Here is a 22,332-nt window from a genome sequence, read left to right on the forward strand (position 1 = left end):
GGAGCCTGGTGGGATGCCTTGTTCCGGGCGCAGATCCGACATGCTGCCACAAACGCCTTCGTATCTGCCAGAATGGATGGCCACCAAAAACGCTGGGAGAGGACAAAACTGGTGCGACGAATACCTGGATGGCAAGCGATCTTCGACCCATGTGCCCAATCCAGAACGCTGGAACGGAGCCGAGGAACCACAAACAACCGGCCTGGTGGGCAGCCCCGAGGAGATGTGTCCGACTTCAGGGCCTCCAAGACTTGCCGCTCGATGTCCCACTGGAGTCCCCCAATGACGTGGGTATGGGGAATAATTGGTTCATGTGAAGAATTCTCAAAGGATGAAGAGTAGACACGGGACAGGGCATCGGGCTTCCCATTCTGAGAACCAGGTCGGAAAGTGATGATAAAGTTAAAACGGGTCAGAAATAGTTGCCACCTGGCCTGGCGGGGGTTCAGTCTCTGGGCGGTCCTTAAGTAGGACAGGTTCTTGTGGTCTGTGTAGATGATGAATGGTTGCTCCGCCCCTTCCAGCCAATGTCTCCACTCCTGAAGGGCCAAAATGACCGCCAGAAGCTCCCTGTTGCCAATGTCATAATTTCTCTCAGCAGGGGATAGGCGACGAGAGAAGAAAGCACAGGGGTGCAACTTCTGGTCGGTGGTAGATTTCTGGGAGAGTACGGCCCCTACACCTGAATCAGAAGCGTCCACCTCAACAAAAAATTGGAGAGAACGGTCAGGGTAACACAGAACAGGGGCAGAAGTAAACAACCTTTTCAGCCTCAAGAACGCGGAATTGGCTTCGGGTCCCCATTCAAACGGAACCTTAGTAGAGGTTAGCCTCGTAAGTGGCTCAGCGACGCGACTAAAATTACGAATAAATCGCCTATAAAAATTAGAGAAGCCCAAGAATCTCTGAAGGTGCTTCTTGGAAACCGGAGTGGGCCAATCTACTACTGCTTTTACCTTAGCGGGATCCGGTCTGAGTCTACCCTCCTCAATGATAAAACCTAAGAATGGAATGGAGGATGAGTGAAACTCGCATTTTTCCGCCTTGACGAACAGTTTGTTCTCGAGCAATCGTTGAAGGACTAACCGAACCTGCTGCACATGTTCGTCAAATGTAGATGAATAAATTAATATATCGTCCAAGTAAACAAAGAGAAAACGACCTGTCATGTCCCGAAAAATGTCATTAATGAAACCTTGAAAAACGCCAGGTGCATTAGTAAGTCCAAAAGGCATGACAAGATACTCAAAATGTCCGAGAGGAGTGTTGAATGCGGTCTTCCATTCATCCCCCTCTCGGATGCGAACAAGATGGTAAGCGTTACGTAGATCGAGTTTAGTAAAAAACCTCGCTGATTGTAATGGAGTAAAAGCTGAATCAAGGAGTGGTAGAGGATACTTATTCTTGATAGTAATCTGATTAAGAGTGCGGTAGTCTATACAAGGCCGTAGGGACTTGTCCTTCTTTTCGACAAAAAAAAATCCAGCGGCTACAGGTGCGGTCGAAGGGCGAATGAGGCCGGCAGCTATAGATGTGTTTATGTATTCTTCTAGTGCTTTGAGTTCGGTGTTAGACACCTTGTACATACGGGTCGATGGTAACGCCGCCCCGGCTAGCAAATCAATGCCACAATCGTAGGGTCGGTGGGGGGGAAGTGAGAGTGCTCTATCCTTGCTAAACACCGCCCTTAAGTCATGGTAGTGCTTGGGCACGTTTGTCAAGTCTATGTTCTCTATAACAGCGGTAGGTGGCGGTGTACGAGATCCTGCTGCGGAACGAAGACAATGTGTGTGGCAGGTTACACTCCAATTAATAATGGCCGAACGAGGCCAGTCTATGTGCGGGTTATGCTTATGTAACCAGGTTAACCCTAGAATGACGGGCGCGGACCGTGATGGCACAACAAGAAAAATTATTTTCTCACAATGATTTCCAGACAAGCGCAGGTTGAGTGGGAGTGTCTGGTGGGTTATGCTGGCTAATAGGCGCCCATCAAGAGAATACACCCTCTTGGGCACAAATAGTTTGACAACAGGAATCTTATGGAGTCTCATGAATTCAAAATCCAAAAAGTTATCATCTGCTCCTGAGTCAATGAGAGAGCAAATGTCTATTTGTTGGTTAGACCAAGAAAGAGTACCTTTTAGCTGCATTCTGCCTGCGGCCAACGAAGGAGAACGACGACCTCTGGTGGACGTATCCTCTGGCGAGTGAGGGCGCACTCGTGGCCGTGCAGCGGGGCGCGGCAGTTCTTTGCAGCGGGAGATGAGATGATCAGCGGCCCCACAGTATAGGCAGAGTTGGAGGTGAACGCGACGTTCCCTCTCAGCGGCGGTGAGTCGGCGGCCTCCCAGTTGCATCGGCTCATCTATCTGCCATGAAGGGGGGTTGTCTTCGAGTTGCTCCGTCTTGCAGATGGCAGGTCTAGCAGGCGCTGATTGGCTGCTAGGCGGGGCTTGTCTTCCTCGTCGGTCCCTCCTCTCCTCCAATAGGCGGAAGTCGATTTGCACCGCCAGCTCGATGAGATCATCCAGATTCGTCGGGAGTGACAGCGGGATCATCATGTGACGAATCTCGTCCGCGAGACCCAGGAAGAAAGCGTCCAATAGTGCTGAGGGACCCCAGTCACAATCGGCCGCCATAGTGCGGAACTCGATCGCGTAATCCGCGACCCGTCGTGAACCCTGTTGCAGCCGGAAAAGGGATCTCGCTGCCTCTCTACCTGGGAGTCGTCGTTGGAAGATTTGCTTCAAGGATTTGGAAAAGTTCGCGTATGTGGAGCTGGAGGTGGTCTGACGGTTCCATTCGGCAGTCGCCCAGGTGCCAGCACGGCCAGACAGGTGAGAGATCACAAACGCTACCTTAGCCCGCTCAGAGGTGAAAGCGGAAGCGTTTAGCTCAAAATGAAGTTCACACTGCGTCAGGAATTGTCTTACGTCTTCCTTTTCCCCGGAAAAACGTTCGGGTCGGGATAGCCGTATGTTGCTAGTACTAGCGGGTTGTGTAGGCTGGGTGGATGCCTGGTCAGGCACGGTGGTCGAGGTGGGTATGACGGTGGCTAGCAGCATGTTGACTCGCTCCAACATGGCGTCTTGACGCTCCGACATCCCCTGTAGACCTCGGCTCAGGTGGTCGAGCTGGTCCCCCTGCTGGTTGATCCTTTGAGCCTGGCCTTGCAATGCTCTTTTCAAGGGGTCTGTCTCTGCGGGTTCCATCGTTTGGCCGGAACTTTCTGTTAGGAATCGGTGAGGTGGATCCCAAGGATGCAGAGACGAATTTGTGTTTACAATTGTTCTTCCTTTTATTAGGCGGAAGCACAAGGTAGCAAAACAAAGGCGATGGTGGAAAACACACAACACACCATGTAAAAAACTACTAAGGGAAAAAAACACAAAACTAAAAGCGCTAGACAAGGCTAGGAAAACTATACTTCATGAAAGAAGTAACTAGACTGGATACAAAATAAAACGCTAGACAAGGCTAGGAATAATACGGGCAAACCTGAGATGAAAAGCACACGATGAACTAGTGAGTTCTTTTGGCACGACCAACAGGTAGCAAGCAATGGCAAAGTTCCGGCGCTCACCGGTTGTCAGCAGCCTGGTTAAATAGGCTGTTTTTAATTACAGTCAGGTGTGTGCTGCTGCCTTGAGTCAGCTGCACTCCATACTGTGAACGAGAGAGAGAGTGAACATGGAGTGCAGACAACAGAAATAGGCAAGGACATTTACAGATTACCACAGTGTCGTCAGCATACTTTAAGATCTCCACATCATCGCAGATTGAAGGTAGGTAATTAATGTACAAAATGAAGAGCAGTCGCCCCAGAATAGGTCCTTGAGGTACCCCTGTGGTACAGGAACTGAGCGGCAAAGTTTTGTTGTATATTTTATGCGCTGGGAGCGATCCGCGAGGTAAAATTGAAACCAACTGATAGTGTTTACAGAGAGATTTAAATTCAGTAATTTTGTCAGCAGCACTGAGTGGTTAACTGTATCGAATGCCTTACATAGATCCAGGACAACGGCCCCCAGCAACTCCTCCCTTGTCCAGGCTGAATTTGATAATCTTGAGGAAGTAACAGCATGCTGTGTCAGTGGATTATTTGGATCGGAAGCCAAACTGCATGGGGTGTAACATATTTCCATTATCAAGGTGCTCAATCAGCTGTTCGGCAACATTTTTTTCAATAATCATTAAAAACAGCAGTAAGTGTACTGATAGCTCTATGGTTCTTAAAGTCACTTTTGTTTCCTGATTTTAAAATGGGTGTTATAATTGCGGTTTTGAAGGAGGATGGGAATACACATTCTCATACTTCTCAACTTCCCGGGCGCGGCACCGCTGCTGCCCACTGCTGCCCACTGCTCCCCTCAACTCCCAGGGGGTGAACAAGGGGATGGGTCAAATGCAGAGGACAAATTTCACCACACCTAGTGTGTGTGTGACAATCATTGGTACTTTAACTTTAACTTTAACTCATAACGACTGATTAATTATGTACCTTATTGATCTTGCAAAAAATGTATTTGTATTTCTTTACTAAGAGTGGATTAAGGCCACATGAGTCTTTAGGTTTTGAGTTTGAGAGTGAGGAAATCATTTTATTGACCTTGCCTTCACTCACACATTCACTATTCATCAGAGTGGGCTACCATGGTCCCAGCAGAGACAGCAGATCATGTTGATGCTATGTTCAAGGGTTAGTTCCAGGATTGAGGTTACAAGGTAGTTGTTAAACAAGTTTGCAACTATTAAGCTATTCTTTACGGTGGCTTGCGTTCCAGATGTGAGTATTTTGTTATTGCAAGAGTTTATGTTAAGTTCAAAGGGCCCATTTCGAGTCCGCTTTCTCCCAGATAGATTATCAAAAGTTTGCTTTTGCTTTTCGGAGCTTTTGTTTTTAAGGCTTTTGAAGATTAACGTGTCAGTCACCAACCTTGACTTGAGATATTTTTTAAGGCAACATCTATGTCCTTCATTAAAAGCCATAACCTCTCACGAAGCCATGGTAAGGTTTTTTTTACTTGTACATTTTTGCGGTTGTATTTTTGTGAATTTAGACAGGATCTGAGTGATTGCATTTTTAAGAGCACTACAAGCCTGCTCACAGTCCTGGTCACAAACTAAATTATTATGGACAGTCGTTTTTATTTTAGAGTGTGAAAGCTCCAAGTCATGCCTCGGGATAAATGATATTTAGGCCTTTTATCTAATTGGTATTCTATAACGTGTCTTAACGTTTCCTTGAAATGAGTGTTAGATTATAGTCGTATAAACCCGCTATTAAATAATGAGATTTGTTAACAAAGTCTTATTTATTTGTAAATATCAAATCGAGCAGTGTTTTTGTGGTGCTAGTTAATCTGTTCAGATCGTTGATCATTTGGGTTAGGTGAAACTGTTTGGTTAAATTCCTTAGCTTATTGGAATGTGCTTTATCCAACCAATTCAGGTTAAAATCACACATAAAATAGTTTACTTGTTTCTGCAGGCTTTGAGTACATCTTTCAACATGTCAAAAAATACATCCTTCACATTAGATGGCCTTTATATAACAACAACATTAAAAGACATTTGAGAAGATAGACAAATTGTGACTCCCACACTTCCAAGACATTATGGGGGGATCGATCTGCTTGCATTGGATTTTCCCTAACATGTAATAACACACCACCTTCTTTTTATTAGGTCTGTCTCGTCTACATACATTGTAATTTTCAATGGTATAGGCACTTGCTTGGCTATTTTTGGTCAACCATGTTTCTGAGAGCCCGAAATAATCAATATTTGAATCATGTAGTAGTGTTTCCTATTTGTTCTGTTTAGATGGACTTTACATGTTCTCCCCGTGGCTGCGTGGGTTTTCTCCGGGTACTGCGCCTTCCACCTCCAAAGACATGCACCTGGGGATAGGTTGATTGGCAACACTAAACTGGCCCAAGTGTGTGAATGAGTGTAAATGTTGTCTGTCTATTCTTGTTGACTCCGCGATGAGGTGTCGACTTGTCCAGGGTCACAGGTGTACGCCGCCTTCCGCTCGAGTGCAGCTGGGATAGGCTCCAGCCAAACCCGTGACCCAGAGAGGGACAAGGGGTAAAATATACAAGGAGAATGTCTGCCTCTTATTGACAACAAAGCAGGCTGAAGACAATAATGATCCTTTGCTAGAACTTGAGAGCACGACATGTCCCCCACCAGAGGTACTACCCCACCTGAACACCCCCATACACCTCTAAGTAAAAATTAATAACACAGAGATGACAATAAACATTATTGCACTACAAATGGAGCAATACAAATACCAACAGAAATAGCACTATTGATTACATAATAAATACAATAATTACCTCTATTATCAACACCACCAATTGTTTCAAAAGCAAAAATACATAGATGTAATGATAACTTGAATTACAAAAGAAAGCAGATAAATGGAGGGGAAGAAAGAGAAGTGAACTGCATAACCTTGTAGATTGTTATAGTAACAATAGGTTAAGCTTTGTCGGTGTGCCGTGTTTTACCACTTCGTCTGGCTCCTCTCCATGTAGAGGAGCAGTGGCTTTACTCTGAGCTCCTCCCGAATGACAGAGCTTCTCACCCTATCTCTAAGGAAGAGCCCCACCACCTGACAAAAGGAAACTCATTTCAGCTGCTTGTACCCGTGATCTAATCCTTTCGGTCATAACCCAAAGCTCATGACCATAGGTGAGGATGGGAACGTAGATCGACCGGTATATTGAGAGCTTTGCCTTCCGGCTCAGCTCCTTCTTCACCACAACAGATAGATGCAGGGTCTGCATCATTGCAGACGCCGCACCGATTCGCCTGTCGATCTCCCAAATCCTCTCGTGAACAAGACTCCAAGGTACTTGAATTCCTACACTTGGGGCAAGATAACCTCCTCAACCCGGAGATGGCACTCCAACCTTTTCCGTGTGAGATTACTAATACGAATATACTAATATATGAATATACTAATTTACAGATGTCATTCTGTTATAAAAAGGTCAGTAAATTATGTATATATTTGTAAACGCTCTGAAGTGGGAAAGGGGTAGGATTAAATAAGCTTTGCTTCTTCCTACTCCTTTTCGGACATTATGTAAAGTGAATGATATGAAATTGTGTGATGTATTATGCTGTAAGTGTGTTCATGTTCGAAATACACTAAAGAAAAGAAAGAAGGAAAGAAAGAACCATGGACTCGGATTTGGAGGTACTGATTCTCATCCCAGTCGCTTCACACTCAGCTGCGAACCGATCCAGTGAGAGCTGAATATTGTGGCCAGATTAAGCCATCAGGACCACATTATCTGCAAAAAGCAGAGACCTAATCCTACAGCCACCAAACCGGAACAGAATTGGGGACAAAGGGTAGCCTTGGCGGAGTCCAGGACACAGATCCTACTTACTGCCGGCAATGCTGATCAAGCTCTGACACCGATCATACAGGGACTGGACTGCCAAAATCATATGGTTTGATATCCCATACTCTCTGAGCACTCCCCACAAGATCTCCTGAGGGACATGGTCGAAGGCCTTCTCCAAGTCCATGAAAGACATGTAGACTGGTTGGGCAAACTCCCATTCACCCTCAAGAACCCTGCCGAGAGTATTGAGATGGTCCACAGTTCCACAACTAGGACGAAAACCACACTGCTCCTCCTGATTCCAAGGTTCGACTATCCGGCATAGCCTCCTCTCCAGTGCACCTGAATAGACCTTACCGGGAAGGCTGAAGAGTGTGAAACCACAATAGTTGGAACACACCCTCCAGTTCCTCTTCTTAAAGAGAGGAACCACCACCCCGATCTGCCAATCCAGAGGCACCGTCCCTGATGTCCATGCAATGCTGTAGAGTCTTGTCAACCAAGAAAGCCTTACAGCAGCCAGAGCCTTAAGAAGGTCTGGGCGGATCTCGTTGGCCCCCGGGTCTTGCCACCGAGGAGAGCCCACCGCAGACTCCTTAGGCACTGCTTCCTCATAGGATGACGTGTTGGTGGGATTGAGGAGGTCTTGGAAGTAATCCCTCCATCGATCCACATCGTCCTGATTCGAGGTCAGCAGCACACCATCCCCACCATATATGGTGTTGACAGTGCACTGCTTCCCCCTCCTGAGGCGGCGGATGGTGGTTGAGAATCGCTTCGAAGCCATCTGAAAGTTGTTTTCATGGCTTCGCCGAACTCCTCCCATGTCCGAGTTTTTGCCTCTGCGACCGCCCAAGCCGTGTGCCGCTTGGCCTGTCGGTACCTGTCCGCTGCCTTTAGGGTCCCATGAGCCAAAAGGACCCCAAAGGACTCCTTATTTAGCTTGACGTCTGGGATTACTTCCATGACAGGCACCAACCACCTTGCGGCCACAGCTCAGGTTTCACCGTCCTTGCAGAACAAAGGAATCACCTGAGAGAGCACTCTCCAGTACTCCCTAAATGGAATCCAAAAAGGGAGGGTACTCTGAGCTGCTTTTTGGTGCGTAAGCACAAATAACAGTCAGCACCTGTCCCTCCACCCGAAGGCGGAGGAACCTACCCACCCATCTACCAGGGTTCAACTCCAACGTACAGGCTCTGAGCCAAGGGGCAACAAGAATTGCCAACCCAGCCTGTTGCCACTCACTGCTTGCAACGCCAGTGTGGAAGAGTCCAGCCCCTCTCGAGAAAACTGGTTCCAGTTCCCTTGCTGTGCATCGAAGTAAGTCAGACTAGATCTAGCCGTAACTTCTCCACCTCGTGTAACAGCTCTGGATCCTTCCCCCAGCGAGGTGACGTTCCACGTCCTAAGAGCTAGCTTCTGTAGCCAAGGATCGGACCGTCGAGGGCCTTGCCTTTGGCTGCCGCCCAGCTCACACGGCACCCGACCTCTATGGGTGCTTGAGTGGGAGGGGGCCCATTGGAGTGGGGACCCACGTTACCTTTTTGGGCCAGGTCCAATGGGGACAGGCCTGGCCACCAGCCGCTTGCCATCAAGCCCCACCTCTTGGCCTGGCTCCAGAGGGGGGCCCCGGTGACCCGCGTCTGTGCGAGGTAAATCTGGGTCCTTGAATCTGACTTTCCATAGAGGTCTTCGAGCTGCTCTTTGTCTGGTCCCTCACCTAGGACCTGTTTGTCTTGGGAGACCCTACCAGGAGGTAGTAACTAACATCAATGATTACATAACCTCCTGGCGGAGGTAAACATGCCAGCAGATTTTTTTTTTTTTTTCATAAAGAAATACAATCATGTGTGCTTACGGACTGTATCCCTGCAGACTGTATTGATCTATATTGATATATAATGTATATATTGTGTTTTTTATGTTGATTTAATAAAAATACAAAAATAAATAAATAAAATATTTTTTTATTTCTTGTGCGGCCCGGTACCAATCGGTCCGCGGACCGGTACCGTGGTTGGGGACCACTGCGTTATATGACGCATAAATAACCAACTGAGAATGTGCCTGTTATGTTAACGTAACATATTATGGTAAGAGTCATTTAAATAACTATAACATATAGAACATGCTATACGTTTACCAAACAATCTGTCACTCCTGATCGCTAAATCCGATGAAATCTTCTTCCTCGTTGTCGCTCCTGGTATGCACCGATAGTGTCCTTTCTTTCTGCTGCTCGATGGCCGTTTTCTGCTGCATATTTCACTACGTCCAGCTTGTAATCTGCAGTATATGATTTCCTTTTCGGTTCCATTTTTGTTCAGCCCTTCCCTTTATAAGTTACCGCCAATGTAGAAATTATCCATTTTAATCGCTACGGCAGTAGCATATAGCAGTTAGCATCCCATGACCCACAATGCACTTCTGCCATGACCCTCCCCCGCCGAATTCTTATTGGTTGACGTGTGTGTGACGATTGCTGACATTTTGCTTCGTCTCTTCCGTGAATTAGACAAATAATATTATTTTATATATTGCGGTAATGTGTTAATAATTTCACACAAAAATCGCTCCGAGTATATGTCGCACCCACAGCCAAACTATGAAAAAAACTGCGATATATATATATATATATATATATATATATATATATATATATATATATATATATATATATATATATATATATATATATATATATATATATATATATGTCTTAATTAGATTATTTCCTCAATCCTCAGTAAATCTCCTGAGGATTGAGGAAACCCCTCATGAAACAGGCCTGTAGAGATGAAATAGTCTTGTGATTTTTTTCCCACACATACATATTACGCTCTACCACAAGATATTTGATGTTCAAACTCATTATTAAACTCAATTATTTTTTTTTGCAAATTATAATTAACTTAGAATTTCATGGCTGCAACACGTGCCAAAGTAGTTGGGAAAGGGCATGTTCACCACTGTGTTACATGGCCTTTCCTTTTAACAACACTCAGTAAACATTTGGGAACTGAGGAGACACATTTTTTAAGCTTCTCAGGTGGAATTTTTTCCCATTCTTGCTTGATGTACAGCTTAAGTTGTTCAACAGTCCGGGGGTCTCTGTTGTGGTATTTTAGGCTTCATAATGCGCCACACATTTTCAATGGGAGAAAGGTCTGGACTACAGGCAGGCCAGTCTAGTACCCGCACTCTTTTACTAAGAAGCCACGTTGATGTAACACGTGGCTTGGCATTGTCTTGCTGAAATAACAGGGGCGTCCATGGCAACGTTGCTTGGATGGCAACATATGTTGCTCCAAAACCTGTATGTACCTTTCAGCATTAATGGCGCCTTCACAGATGTGTAAGTTACCCATGTCTTGGGCACTAATACACCCCCATACCATCACAGATGCTGGCTTTTCAACTTTGCGCCTATAACAATCCGGATGGTTCTTTTCCTCTTTGGTCCGGAGGACACGACGTCCACAGTTTCCAAAAACAATTTGAAATGTATATATATATATATATATATATATATATATATATATATATATATATATATATATATATATATATATATATATATATATATATATATATATATATATATATATATATATATATGTTGGATGTAAATATAAACGGAATACAATGACACTCAACTCTACATGCCCCTAAAGCTGACCAACACGCCGGATTGTATTCAGCTGGAGGCGTGTCTTAATGAAATTAAACAATGGATGTCCGCTAACTTTTTGCAACTCAACGCTAAGAAAACGGAAATGCTGATTATCGGTCCTGCTCAACACCGACATCTATTTAATAATACCACCTTAACATTTGACAACCAAACAATTAAACAAGGCGACTCGGTAAAGAATCTGGGTATTATCTTCGACCCAACTCTCTCGTTTGAGTCACACATTAAGAGTGTTACTAAAACGGCCTTCTTTCATCTCCGTAATATCGCTAAAATTCGTTCCATTTTGTCCACAAGCGATGCTGAGATCATTATCCATGCGTTCGTTACATCTCGTCTCGATTACTGTAACGTTTTATTTTCGGGCCTCCCTATGTCTAGCATTAAAAGATTACAGATGGTACAAAATGCGGCTGCTAGACTTTTGACAAAAACAAGAAAGTTTGATCATATTACGCCTATACTGGCTCACTTGCACTGGCTTCCTGTGCACCTAAGATGCGACTTTAAGGTTTTACTACTTACGTATAAAATACTACACGGTCAAGCTCCTACCTATCTTGCCGATTGTATTGTACCATATGTCCCGGCAAGAAATCTGCGTTCAAAGAACTCCGGCTTATTAGTGATTCCCAGAGCCCAAAAAAAGTCTGCGGGCTATAGAGCGTTTTCTATTCGGGCTCCAATACTATGGAATGCCCTCCCGGTAAAAGTTAGAGATGCTACCTCAGTAGAAGCATTTAAGTCTCATCTTAAAACTCATTTGTATACTCTAGCCTTTAAATAGACTCCCTTTTTAGACCAGTTGATCTGCCGTTTCTTTTCTTTTCTTTAATACTCTGCTCCCAACCCGGGGTGGACGGCTAGCCTGTGCATCGGATGGGGACATATCTACGCTGCTGACCCGTCTCCGCTCGGGATGGTTCCTGCTGGCCCCACTATGGACTGGACTTTCGCTGATGTGTTGGACTTTCACAATATTATGTCAGACCCACTCGACATCCATTGCTTTTGGTCATTCACATTGACGTCCCACTGGGGTGAGTTTTCCTTGCCCGTATGTGGGCTCTGTACCGAGGATGTCGTTGTGTCTTGTACAGCCCTTTGAGACACTTGTGATTTAGGGCTATATAAATAAACATTGATTGATTGATTGATATGCAAATAATTTTCATCCCAACTACTTTGGCACGTGTTAATTATTAATATAATAATATAATATAATAATTATTAATTATTATTCGCAAAAAAAAAAAAGTTTATGAGTTTGAACATCAAATATCTTGTCTTTGTAGTGCATTCAATTGAATATGGGTTGAAAAGGATTTGCAAATCATTGTATTCCGTTTATATTTACATCTAACACAATTTCCCAACTCATATGGAAACGGGGTTTGTGTATATATATATATATATATATATACACATATATATATATATATATATATATATATATATATATATATATATATATATATATATATATATATATATATATATATATATACACACATATATATATATATACTTTTTTTTTTAAAGTGGGAATGTTTTTCCTCTATTTTCTTCTCACGTGAAGTCTTAGATAACATACTTTGTATAAAGTAAATAAGCTCATTTTGCACATTTTGATAAGACGTTTTCCTCAGTCTGTTTGTTCTTCATATTTGGTCATTAATCATTATGCTTTTCCTTTTTTGACCTCGTAATGTTACAATGCTCATGTTAAACAATGCCAACGCATCAAATAAGGCCCATGGATTTGGAAATGAGCCCTGCAAGCAGGTGTGGAGTGCTCTGAAAGCTATTTTACAGTCTTTTGTGAAGGTGGTGACGCACTGACGTCAACATATGCTGGACTTTCTTATATGGGCATGCCCATGTAATCCGCTCTACTGTCTATGATTACAGCTTTAGCACGCTGAGCAATGGTCAGAAGAAACAGTTTGTTCGGCTTTGACGGAAAGTTAACTTTGTTTGCCTTTCTTAAAGAGGCAAGCACCAGGCTGAAGTGCATATCCTCAACTCCCGCAATGGCAAAATGAGGAAGTGAGGCTCAGCAGCGCTAGCCAGCCCTGTGGAAGTCCACAGGAGTGTGACAAATCACAGTGGAGTGGGCTCAGCGGGAGGTGTACATGGAGGAGGGCCTGGGGTAAAGTTAATTACACAGATTGTTTTTACGGGATGAGGTGGCGACTTGTCCAGGGTGTACCCCGCCTTCCGCCCAATTGTAGCTGACATAGGCTCCAGCGCCCCCACGACCCCAAAGGGAATAAGCGGTAGAAAATGGATGGATGGATGGGTTTTTACGGCATGTAGAAAATAGAAGGAAGCGATGCAGATCTATAAAGATCTACAAATACAAAACTCTTAGGTAATGATGTGTAGCTACTCTGTAGCAGCCCAAAATCAACTACAAAGGGCCAAAAATGAGTACAATAGATACCATTTAATTTCTTAACTATCAACCACTTCACTGATTAATATTACAAGGAAGAAAAATCACAAAACTTTACGGCAATCTAATCGTGATTAATTGTGAAACACAGAACCCTGTGATTATACTTTTGAATCATTTGACAGCAATAGTAAATTAGTAATCATACATTTCACACTATGCTGCACTATGCACCATATTTTCATGACTCATATGAGCCTCCTCCTGGTGTCTAATATCAAACCCATAGGATGGCTTATCTCATTTTAGTTCTTGCTACAACAAAATAAAATACTATCTATCTATCTGTACAATAGTTCTCATTAATGTTCACAGTGATCATGCAAATGCTTCCATTTGTGAATATCAATCTCCTGATTAGTGGATACCCTTTATATTTAGTGTTCACAATGGCAAACCAAGACTGATAGACTTAAGGTCACAAGACTGCAGACACAATCATTGAAAGCTTTGTACTGTCTCTTTTGGAATCAGCAGATAATGTAATAGGCAACACAGTACACTCCAGTAGCTAACAAGTACCACCCACTTCATTATATTTTAGATATAGATATGCTCCAGCACCCCCGCGACCCCGAACGGGACAAGCAGTAGAAAATGGATGGATAATACATAAACATTCTTGAAAAAGCAATGCAAAAACAGTTTAAAAAACAAACAAGTGAAGCATCACATACCTTGTTCCAAAGGTCCCCCTGTTTCCTGTGGGGGAATCAAGGCTTTCTCCTGACTTGGGCGGCCTATCGCGATTCATTTGTTGCAGAATGGAGCTCAACTCTGTGATTACGGTGTTCTTGGTATCTGGTGTAGATGGAGGGCTGTGAATCTCAGAGTGTTGATCACCCCACAGCTTTGATGTTCTAGAAGATTCAGAGGATGAAGGAGGAACAGGAATAGCCTGAGGAGGCGACCCAAAAGATTCTTGAGGTTCTTCAATTAGGGTATCATGATAAAGGGATGTTCTGTTGATGACAGATTTGCCTTTAGGTTTGGGTGGCACAGCAGGTCTGTCTATAAGAAAGGAATGACCATCTACAGTGGCATGAAGAGTCTCTAAGGTGCTGTCACAGAAGCCTCCCTCTGACGACAGGGTAGAGATGCTAGACACTGTGCTTGTTGTCTCTGTGTGCTGAGGGTCTCCACTGCTGCGACTGTCTACCTCTTCAACACCAGAGTCACCAACCGCTGTCTCTGGGTTTGGCGGGGGTGCAGGATATGAAGGGAGATCACTGTTTGTCACACGTTTGTGTTGATCAGAAACAGGTGGGGGTGCATGGGCATTGTATGGCGGTAGGAGAGGTCCCCCGTTTCTTCTCTGTTGCTGAATCATCTCTGCAATGGCACTAGCCTGGTCATCTGGAATGTCAATGCTGTTTGCAAACTCTAGAGGAGGTGGAAGAGGGTCTGTGAAGTCAAAATCCTCATCAATGTCAACTGAAGCCAAAGGGGGTGGAGGGATACGAAAGGGCAGCTTTACAGGTTCATCCACGGATTCCCCAAAAGGAATGCTCCGTCTTCGTGCCGAGGAGGGCAGGGGATTAACAGACAATGCTTGGGCATTGCGAGAATCGAGTTGATTGTTGTCTTTTAGCTCAAATGGTTGATTGCTGTCTTGCCCTTCCAACTCTTGGTTGTTGACCTTGTTGCTTGCTTCTGTGCTGGTGTGAACCATCAACAACCCAGCTGACTTAGGTGTGTCAGCCACATCTGGGGGAGCACTTTTCCTCTCCTCAACTGCCTGATGCGTTCGCTCCTCCCGTGCCCCATCAGACTCGTATTTCTGCTCAGTCATCTGCCTCCGCAAGCCACCTCGCCCTGGACGGCCCATTGTTGATGATGAGATTGCAGCAAAACTTGTCTCAATCCCAGACCGCAGCTTGGTATCAATAAAGAGTGGTTGGTTGAGGTCTTTTTTTTGGCTTGGCTGTGGAGGGAGGGACTGAGCTTCATGTTTGGGGGTTTGTTGAACCTGAGGAGGATTTTGTTGCTGATTTTGATGATGGTTTTGTTGCTCCTTCATGGCTCGGTCACGAGCTGCAAGGGCCAATGCAAGTGGAGAATTAGGGTCCAAGGGTTTACCAGTGACAGGATGAAGGTAGGTCCCATTGGCCCTGTAGTGGCTTTTTGGGGGTGTGGCTGGGAGACTAACAGGACTGTCCAGGTTGAGACATTGGCCTGTTCTAGTGTTTAGAGGTTCCCGAACAACTGTGGGCTCTGGCGTGTTAAAATCTGTCATGTTACCACTGCCCCCCCCAACAGGAGGTCCAAGGTGCATTGGGGGAGCCATCATCCTTCTAAGTCGTTCATCACTACTAAACATTCCCTCATCAATGGACTTTGACTGGCGGAGGCGAGGGGTTGGTATAGGGCCACTTAAGTCATCATCTGTCATATCTATTGACTTAAATGCAATTGAGTTCTTTTTTGCTTCAAGCCTTTTCTCCCGGTCTCGTACTGCCCCAGCAATAGCTGCGGCAAATGGGTTGCTTAGAGACATTGGGTCTTCAGGACGCAGACCTCCACCAACGGTAGGCATGAGAGATGGATGTTCTGGAGTGGTTGGCTCAATCTCCATACTGCTACCCTGGCTGCTCTTGCCACTGCTGCTAGTGGAAGGTTCCTTGACGATGATAGTGGGAATGGGGATGGAAGAGCATGTTCGCTCAACAGGTGTAGTTGGCATTGAAACAGCGCCTGAGGAACTTGCTGGCATATGGCAGTTTTTTTCTGGACTGTCCTCAACATTTGGCTGTTTTACTAGCATGCCCTTCCTTCGGGCTGGTTTCGCTGGCACATATAAATTCTTATTGCCAACCTCAGAGTAAGGGTTTTCTGGCACCGGTGCACGCCCTCGAGTGCGTGTGCTCTCAAAATGCTCTGAACTCTGTCTGAAATAGCCCCGCCTCAATGTACCAGCATCTGTGAGTCTACTAATGGTTGTCACAGCATTAGGTGAGTTCTGAGTGAAGCTGGGTCTCGTGGTACCATAACCTTTCGATGCTGCGCCAGCAGGTGAGTTGTAGCCAGGTGGTGAGGGGGGTGAAATGGCTGGAGGAGGAGGGATGTCCTCTGAAGTATCAGGCATTGAAAGGCTGCGAGAAAACTTGAGCAAAGGGGGAGTAAGGAATCCCTGTTTCTCCTCTTCTGCTGTACCTTGAAGAAATAGAGCACATAATTTGAGAACCTTGTAACATATAGTTTGAGAAACTATATGTTAAGAAAGAATAAAAAATACAATTAAAAAGTCAAAATTATTACACAATAAAGACCTTTAAAAATGTTTGACCTTGAACTAATAAATTAAGCAGCACTCATGTAGATAAGGGAAATTAGCATATGATTATTTTTACATCTCCAAAACAGTTTTGTTTGTATCATTTACATTCACATGATCTCATGTTTAAGACTTACAGAAGATGATCTCTTCTTTCTATGGTGTGGTTATTATGTGCACAATTTTAAGAAGCCTTGCTATCAGATACACAACCAGAGAACACGATATACATATATCTAGAAACAAACAAAAACTCCTCAAATATTGATTTCACAAAAAAGGTATTGTAAACCACAAGAGCTATAAATAACATCAGAATGCATGGATTCTCAGTGGCTGAGTCGTGAGAAAGAAGCCTCAGCTTACGCTTAATGACCTCCAGTATTATCACCTTAAAGCACACTTCGCTGACTTGATCATTCTAATTCATCTGTAATTAGCTTTAATATTGTTGGAGCACACAGAGCAAATCCTCTGAGCTTTGATGCAATATGACGGTCCACTTAATTAACAGTTCAACTTTTACGAGTACAGTCACCAGCCCTCAGTTCACATTGCTGTACATCATACCTATGGACTTTTGCTTCCTTAGTGTGGCCTTTTCTGGTAAGCCCAAAAACGCCCCTGGTACAGTTGGTGGTACCACTGCTACTCCCTGCCGGTCATGGTACATGGACTGCAAACCAGAATATTGTTAATGAGACACGTTTTATTTGAACAATCTCTCTTTTTATATAGGTAGTTATGGAACCAAAACACTGGCAGTAAGATTTGGTATTAGAAAAAAAATGACATCGTAGAAAAAGTGGCACCTAAATAAGTTTCGGCAACAAATTAATACAAACATTGAAAAATACAATATTTTTGGTGAATATTTTTTGTATCATGTTTTAAATGGCAATTTTCATATGTTTGACCACTGTTGTCGTTTTTGTGTGTTTTACAGGTTTTTATTTTCAACTTTTTCTTTCTCTCATTCGCGTCTGCTTTTTACGGTTTCGCTTCTCTTTTATACAATTTCAAATTAATGGCAGTGATATAACATGGAGGGCAGGTGCATGTGGGCGGGGCTTATAACACGTTTACCTGGAAGATGTTTTACTTGACTTAGGCTTGCAGGTAGAAGAAGACAGGAGGACTGAAGGGGTCTGAATCAAATTTAAGGTTCAGTATGACTTTGTGTTAACGTAGCCATACGTTGAAGATGTAGTATAAGGAGTACAGAAATGAAAAATATGCATTTTTAAATTATCCATGTTTGTCTCAATATAGCCGTAATATTTGTCGAAAATCCGGATGGAACAATACTTTGTTATATTTCTATGTGGAAAGAAAAGAGTGACTTGAATATGCAAGTATAGCTGTATTTATTCATGTAAAACATATAACAGCAGACATGTAAAGCTTGACGTGACATGAGTAACCTAAATTTGTGTTAAAATACACTCTGTGCTCCGTGCAGTTCGTTGCTCTTGTTTCAGTGAGAGCGAACCTCATATCTCTGAGTACCGCTAAGGCCCATTTGAACCACAGCTGAGAAACAGATATTTTTTGGGCCCGCTCACGGCCCAACAATGGCTAAGAAACACGGGTTTATACAATATTAAGAATACAATATCTCAATATCTAATGAGAAACAAAGTTGGCATGTTGTATAAATCATAAATAAAAACAGAATACAATGAATTGCAAATCCTCTTGAACTTATATTCAATTGAATAGACTGCAAAGACAAGATACTTACCGTTCAAAATGGTAAACAAACAAATATTAGCTCATTTGGAATTTGATGCCTGCAACGTGTTTCAAAAAAGCTGGCACAAGTGGCAAAAAAGACTGAGAAAGTTGAGGAATGCTCATCAAACACTTATTTGGAACATCCCACAGGTGAACAGGCTAATGGAACAGGTTGGTGCCATGATTGGGTATAAAAGCAGCTTACATGAAATGCTCAGTCATTTACAAACAAGGATGGGCGAGGGTCACCACTTTGTGAACAAATGCGCGAGCAAATTGTCTAACAGTTTAAGAACAACATTTCTCAACGAGCTATTGCAAAGAATTTAGGGATTTCACCGTCTACGGTCCATAATATAGTCAGAAGATTCAGAAAATCTGGAGATATCGGCAAGGCCAAAAACCAACATTGAATGCCTGTGACCTTGGATCCCTCAGGCGGTACTGCATTAAATAGCGACATCAGTGTATAAAGCAGGGGTCACCAACGCGGTGCCCACGGGCACCAGGTCGCCCGTAAGGACCAGATGAGTCGCCCGCGGGCCTGTTCTAAAAAAAAATAATAAAAAAAAAAATAATAAAAAAAATAAAAAAAAATTCCCCCCCCCCCCCCCCCCCCCCAAAATTAAATCTACATTGAAAAAAACACAAGATACACTTTCAATCAGTGCATCAACCCAAACAACCTCCCCCATGCACACTCATCCACTCACACAAAAGGGGTTATTTCTTTCTGCTACCAATATTCTGGTTCCCACAACATAGACAACACATCTGCAAGGGACACAGTCCCTGAAGCACACATGATTGTATAGGCTGCTGGTCCACTAACATTTTCATTAATTACTATTTTTTATGTAATTATTTTTATATTGTTTTACTTTCTTTTTTATCCAAGAAAATGTTTTTTATTTATTTATCTTATTTTATTTTATTTTTAAAAAAAGGGCCTTATCTTCAACAGACCAGGTTGTCAATGAAATTAGATTTGTTTAAAGGGTTTTTTAAACCAGGCCCAGTCCAGATAATGTCCAAGTCGGACTCAGCAACACACACCTTCATTCATGTACACAGAAAAAAATTAGGGAACACAACAGATTGCATATAATTTATAAACACAATTACATTTTCAAATTAAGCATTTATGTACAGTCCAGATTATGTCCAGGTCACTCAAATTAGGAAACACAACAACAGATATCATATAATCTATAAACATAATTATACTTTCAAAATAAGCCTTTGAGGACTTCTCATCTTTTTTTAATGTTTTTTGGCATCATTATCGTTTTCAACCATGTAACTTTCTAAAGTTAGAAAATACTGAATAAATGTTTTAAAGAATGTAATACTAAGTGAATATCTGTTTTTGGCCTTAAAAATAAACATTTTACCGAGTACTATAATTAAATTGACTAAATCATGATTGTCAATGAACTCTCCTAAAATAACAGAAACCACATTAAGCTTAATAAACAAACCAATCCTTAAACACATTTTTTCAACTTCCACCCAAAACAAAGACACAATATGACAATACCAAAACAAATGCAGGGTGGATTCAGGCTCCTGACAACAAAATCGGCAATCATCTGACTCTGTCATATTCCATAATTTTAACATTTTCCCTGTGGGTAAGAAGTTATAAATAATTTTAATTTGAAAATAACGATTTTGCACATCGATAGTGGTTTTATAGATTAGTTTGAATATGGCATCCCATGACAACGGGCAGTCAAAAAAGTCCTCCCATTTTCCATTTGTGTTGTATGAGGCAGCCTTCAAAGATTTCTTTATTAAATAAAAATTATATATTTTTCTATTTATTTTAGTTCCTTTTTGCCAACTAGAATTTATTATTAGAGGTTCACAAACTAATAATTTAGTAGTTCCATAATTAATTATTTGTTTCCATCTTGTTTCCATCTTACTCCAGTTAGTTGATAAAATGAAAAGCTTGAGCAAGCATCACCATACATAGCTCTAAATTCATCATACATCATAATTTTACCATTCTCATTGATAATATAAATAAATAAATGATAAATGGGTTGTACTTGTATAGCGCTTTTCTACCTTCAAGGTACTCAAAGCGCTTTGACAGTATTTCCACATTTACCCATTCACACACACATTCACACACTGATGGCGGGAGCTGCCATGCAAGGCGCTAACCAGCAGCCATCAGAGGCAAAGGGTGAAGTGTCTTGCCCGAGGACACAACGGACGTGACTAGGAAGGTAGAAGGTGGGAATTGAACCCCAGTAACCAGCAACACTCCGATTGCTGGCACAGCCACTCTACCAACTTCGCCACGCCTAATACAATATTAGAGTTCATCCATATTAACTGCTGCAAAATATTGTCTCTTTTTTCTGGCACATAAAATTGAAAACACCACTATGAGTGGATTGTTTCCTTTATGAACCCCGCCATGTTTCCCAGCAGACTCTCTGGGAGGGGATCACTTGTAAAAAAGGATACAATGTATTTTGATACAGTACATGTTTTTTGTCCAACAGGACATTTGTGTACCACTCAATGTTTAAATACATCTTTGGAACAATTGATGCTTTTAAAGACAGACAAATAGCTTCAAAGTTGAGAAGTTTCAGGCCCCCATATTCATACTCTTTGTACAAAACCTTTCTTTTAATCTTTTCTGGTTTGCCGTTCCAGACAAAATCGAAGACCCTCCGCTCATAAATCTTAAAAAAGTTTTGTGATGGAGCTGGTAATGACAAAAACAAATAAATAAATTGAGGAATAATTAACGAGTTGGCAATAGACATTTTACCATACAAGGTTAGGGATTTCCCTTTCCATAATTGCATAATTTTGTCCAGCTTTCTTAGTCGATTATCATAATTTACTGAGCCTAGATCTTCCAGATTTTCTGGGACAACAACACCAAGTATGTTAACTGGTCCATCTGTCCACAAAACAGGCACTTTGCATTCCATTCGAAAGGACGTTCCCTTTAGATTTCCGATCCTTAACATTTTACATTTATCATAATTAAGCTTAAGGCCAGATTGCTGTGAAAATATGTCCAAAAGATTAAGAAGGTTCCGCAAACAATGAGGAACAATCTTATCTTTGTGAATCAGCCTTTTCTGACATGAACTTCATCAAGAACAAACACAGAACACGCCTCACTGATGCACATCTGCAAGACTCACTCAGAGTTGCAGTGTCAAGTTACACACCAGAGTACAACACACTAGTTAACAGCATGCAATGCCAGGCTTCCCACTAACTGACAAAGAAACAGATAACAGATTTGGTGTCCAGTTCAAAGTGTGACATGATTTAAAAATTTGAGAGTTTACTTTTGTATTTTACATGAGTTATTATTTGTACAAACATGGTGCAAAGTAATTCATGATTTGTTAAAAAAATTTAGTGGCTAGCTAGTTAAAATGGGATATTGTGATTTCACAAGACTGTCTTAGAAGTGATCATTTGAAAATGTTCAATTTGAAAAATGTGCACTTAGAGAAAATATAAAAATAAAGTGTTGCATATTGATATTTATCTGTTTCCATATATATTTATTGTGAGAAATCATTAAGATGATCAGTGTTTCCACAAAGATAAATATTAATAATAACAGAGTTAAAGGTAAATTGAGCAAATTGGCTACTTCTGGCAATTTATTTAAGTGTGTATCTAACTGGTAGCCCTTCGCATTAATCAGTACCCAAGAAGTAGCCCTTGGTTTCAAAAAGGTTGGTGACCCCTGGTATAAAGGATATCAACACATGGGCTCAGAAACACTTCAGAAAACCAC

At 42.4% G+C, this 22,332-nt stretch overlaps 1 protein-coding gene across 1 annotated transcript in view; it reads right to left on the bottom strand.

Annotated features, from left to right (window-relative positions):
• Positions 1-22,332, bottom strand: part of shank2b (SH3 and multiple ankyrin repeat domains 2b) — a 562,868-nt gene that overhangs the window by 80,224 nt on the left and 460,312 nt on the right. Inside the window, exons 15-16 of the mRNA XM_062036576.1 lie at positions 17,373-17,478; positions 14,206-16,681 (exon numbers count right to left, since the gene is read on the bottom strand). Coding sequence (XP_061892560.1) covers positions 14,206-16,681; positions 17,373-17,478 — 2,582 coding nt within the window. The remainder of the gene's footprint in view (positions 1-14,205; positions 16,682-17,372; positions 17,479-22,332) is intronic.

The sequence above is a fragment of the Entelurus aequoreus genome, linkage group LG02 (assembly GCF_033978785.1).
Source record: "Entelurus aequoreus isolate RoL-2023_Sb linkage group LG02, RoL_Eaeq_v1.1, whole genome shotgun sequence".
NCBI lineage: Eukaryota > Metazoa > Chordata > Actinopteri > Syngnathiformes > Syngnathidae > Entelurus > Entelurus aequoreus.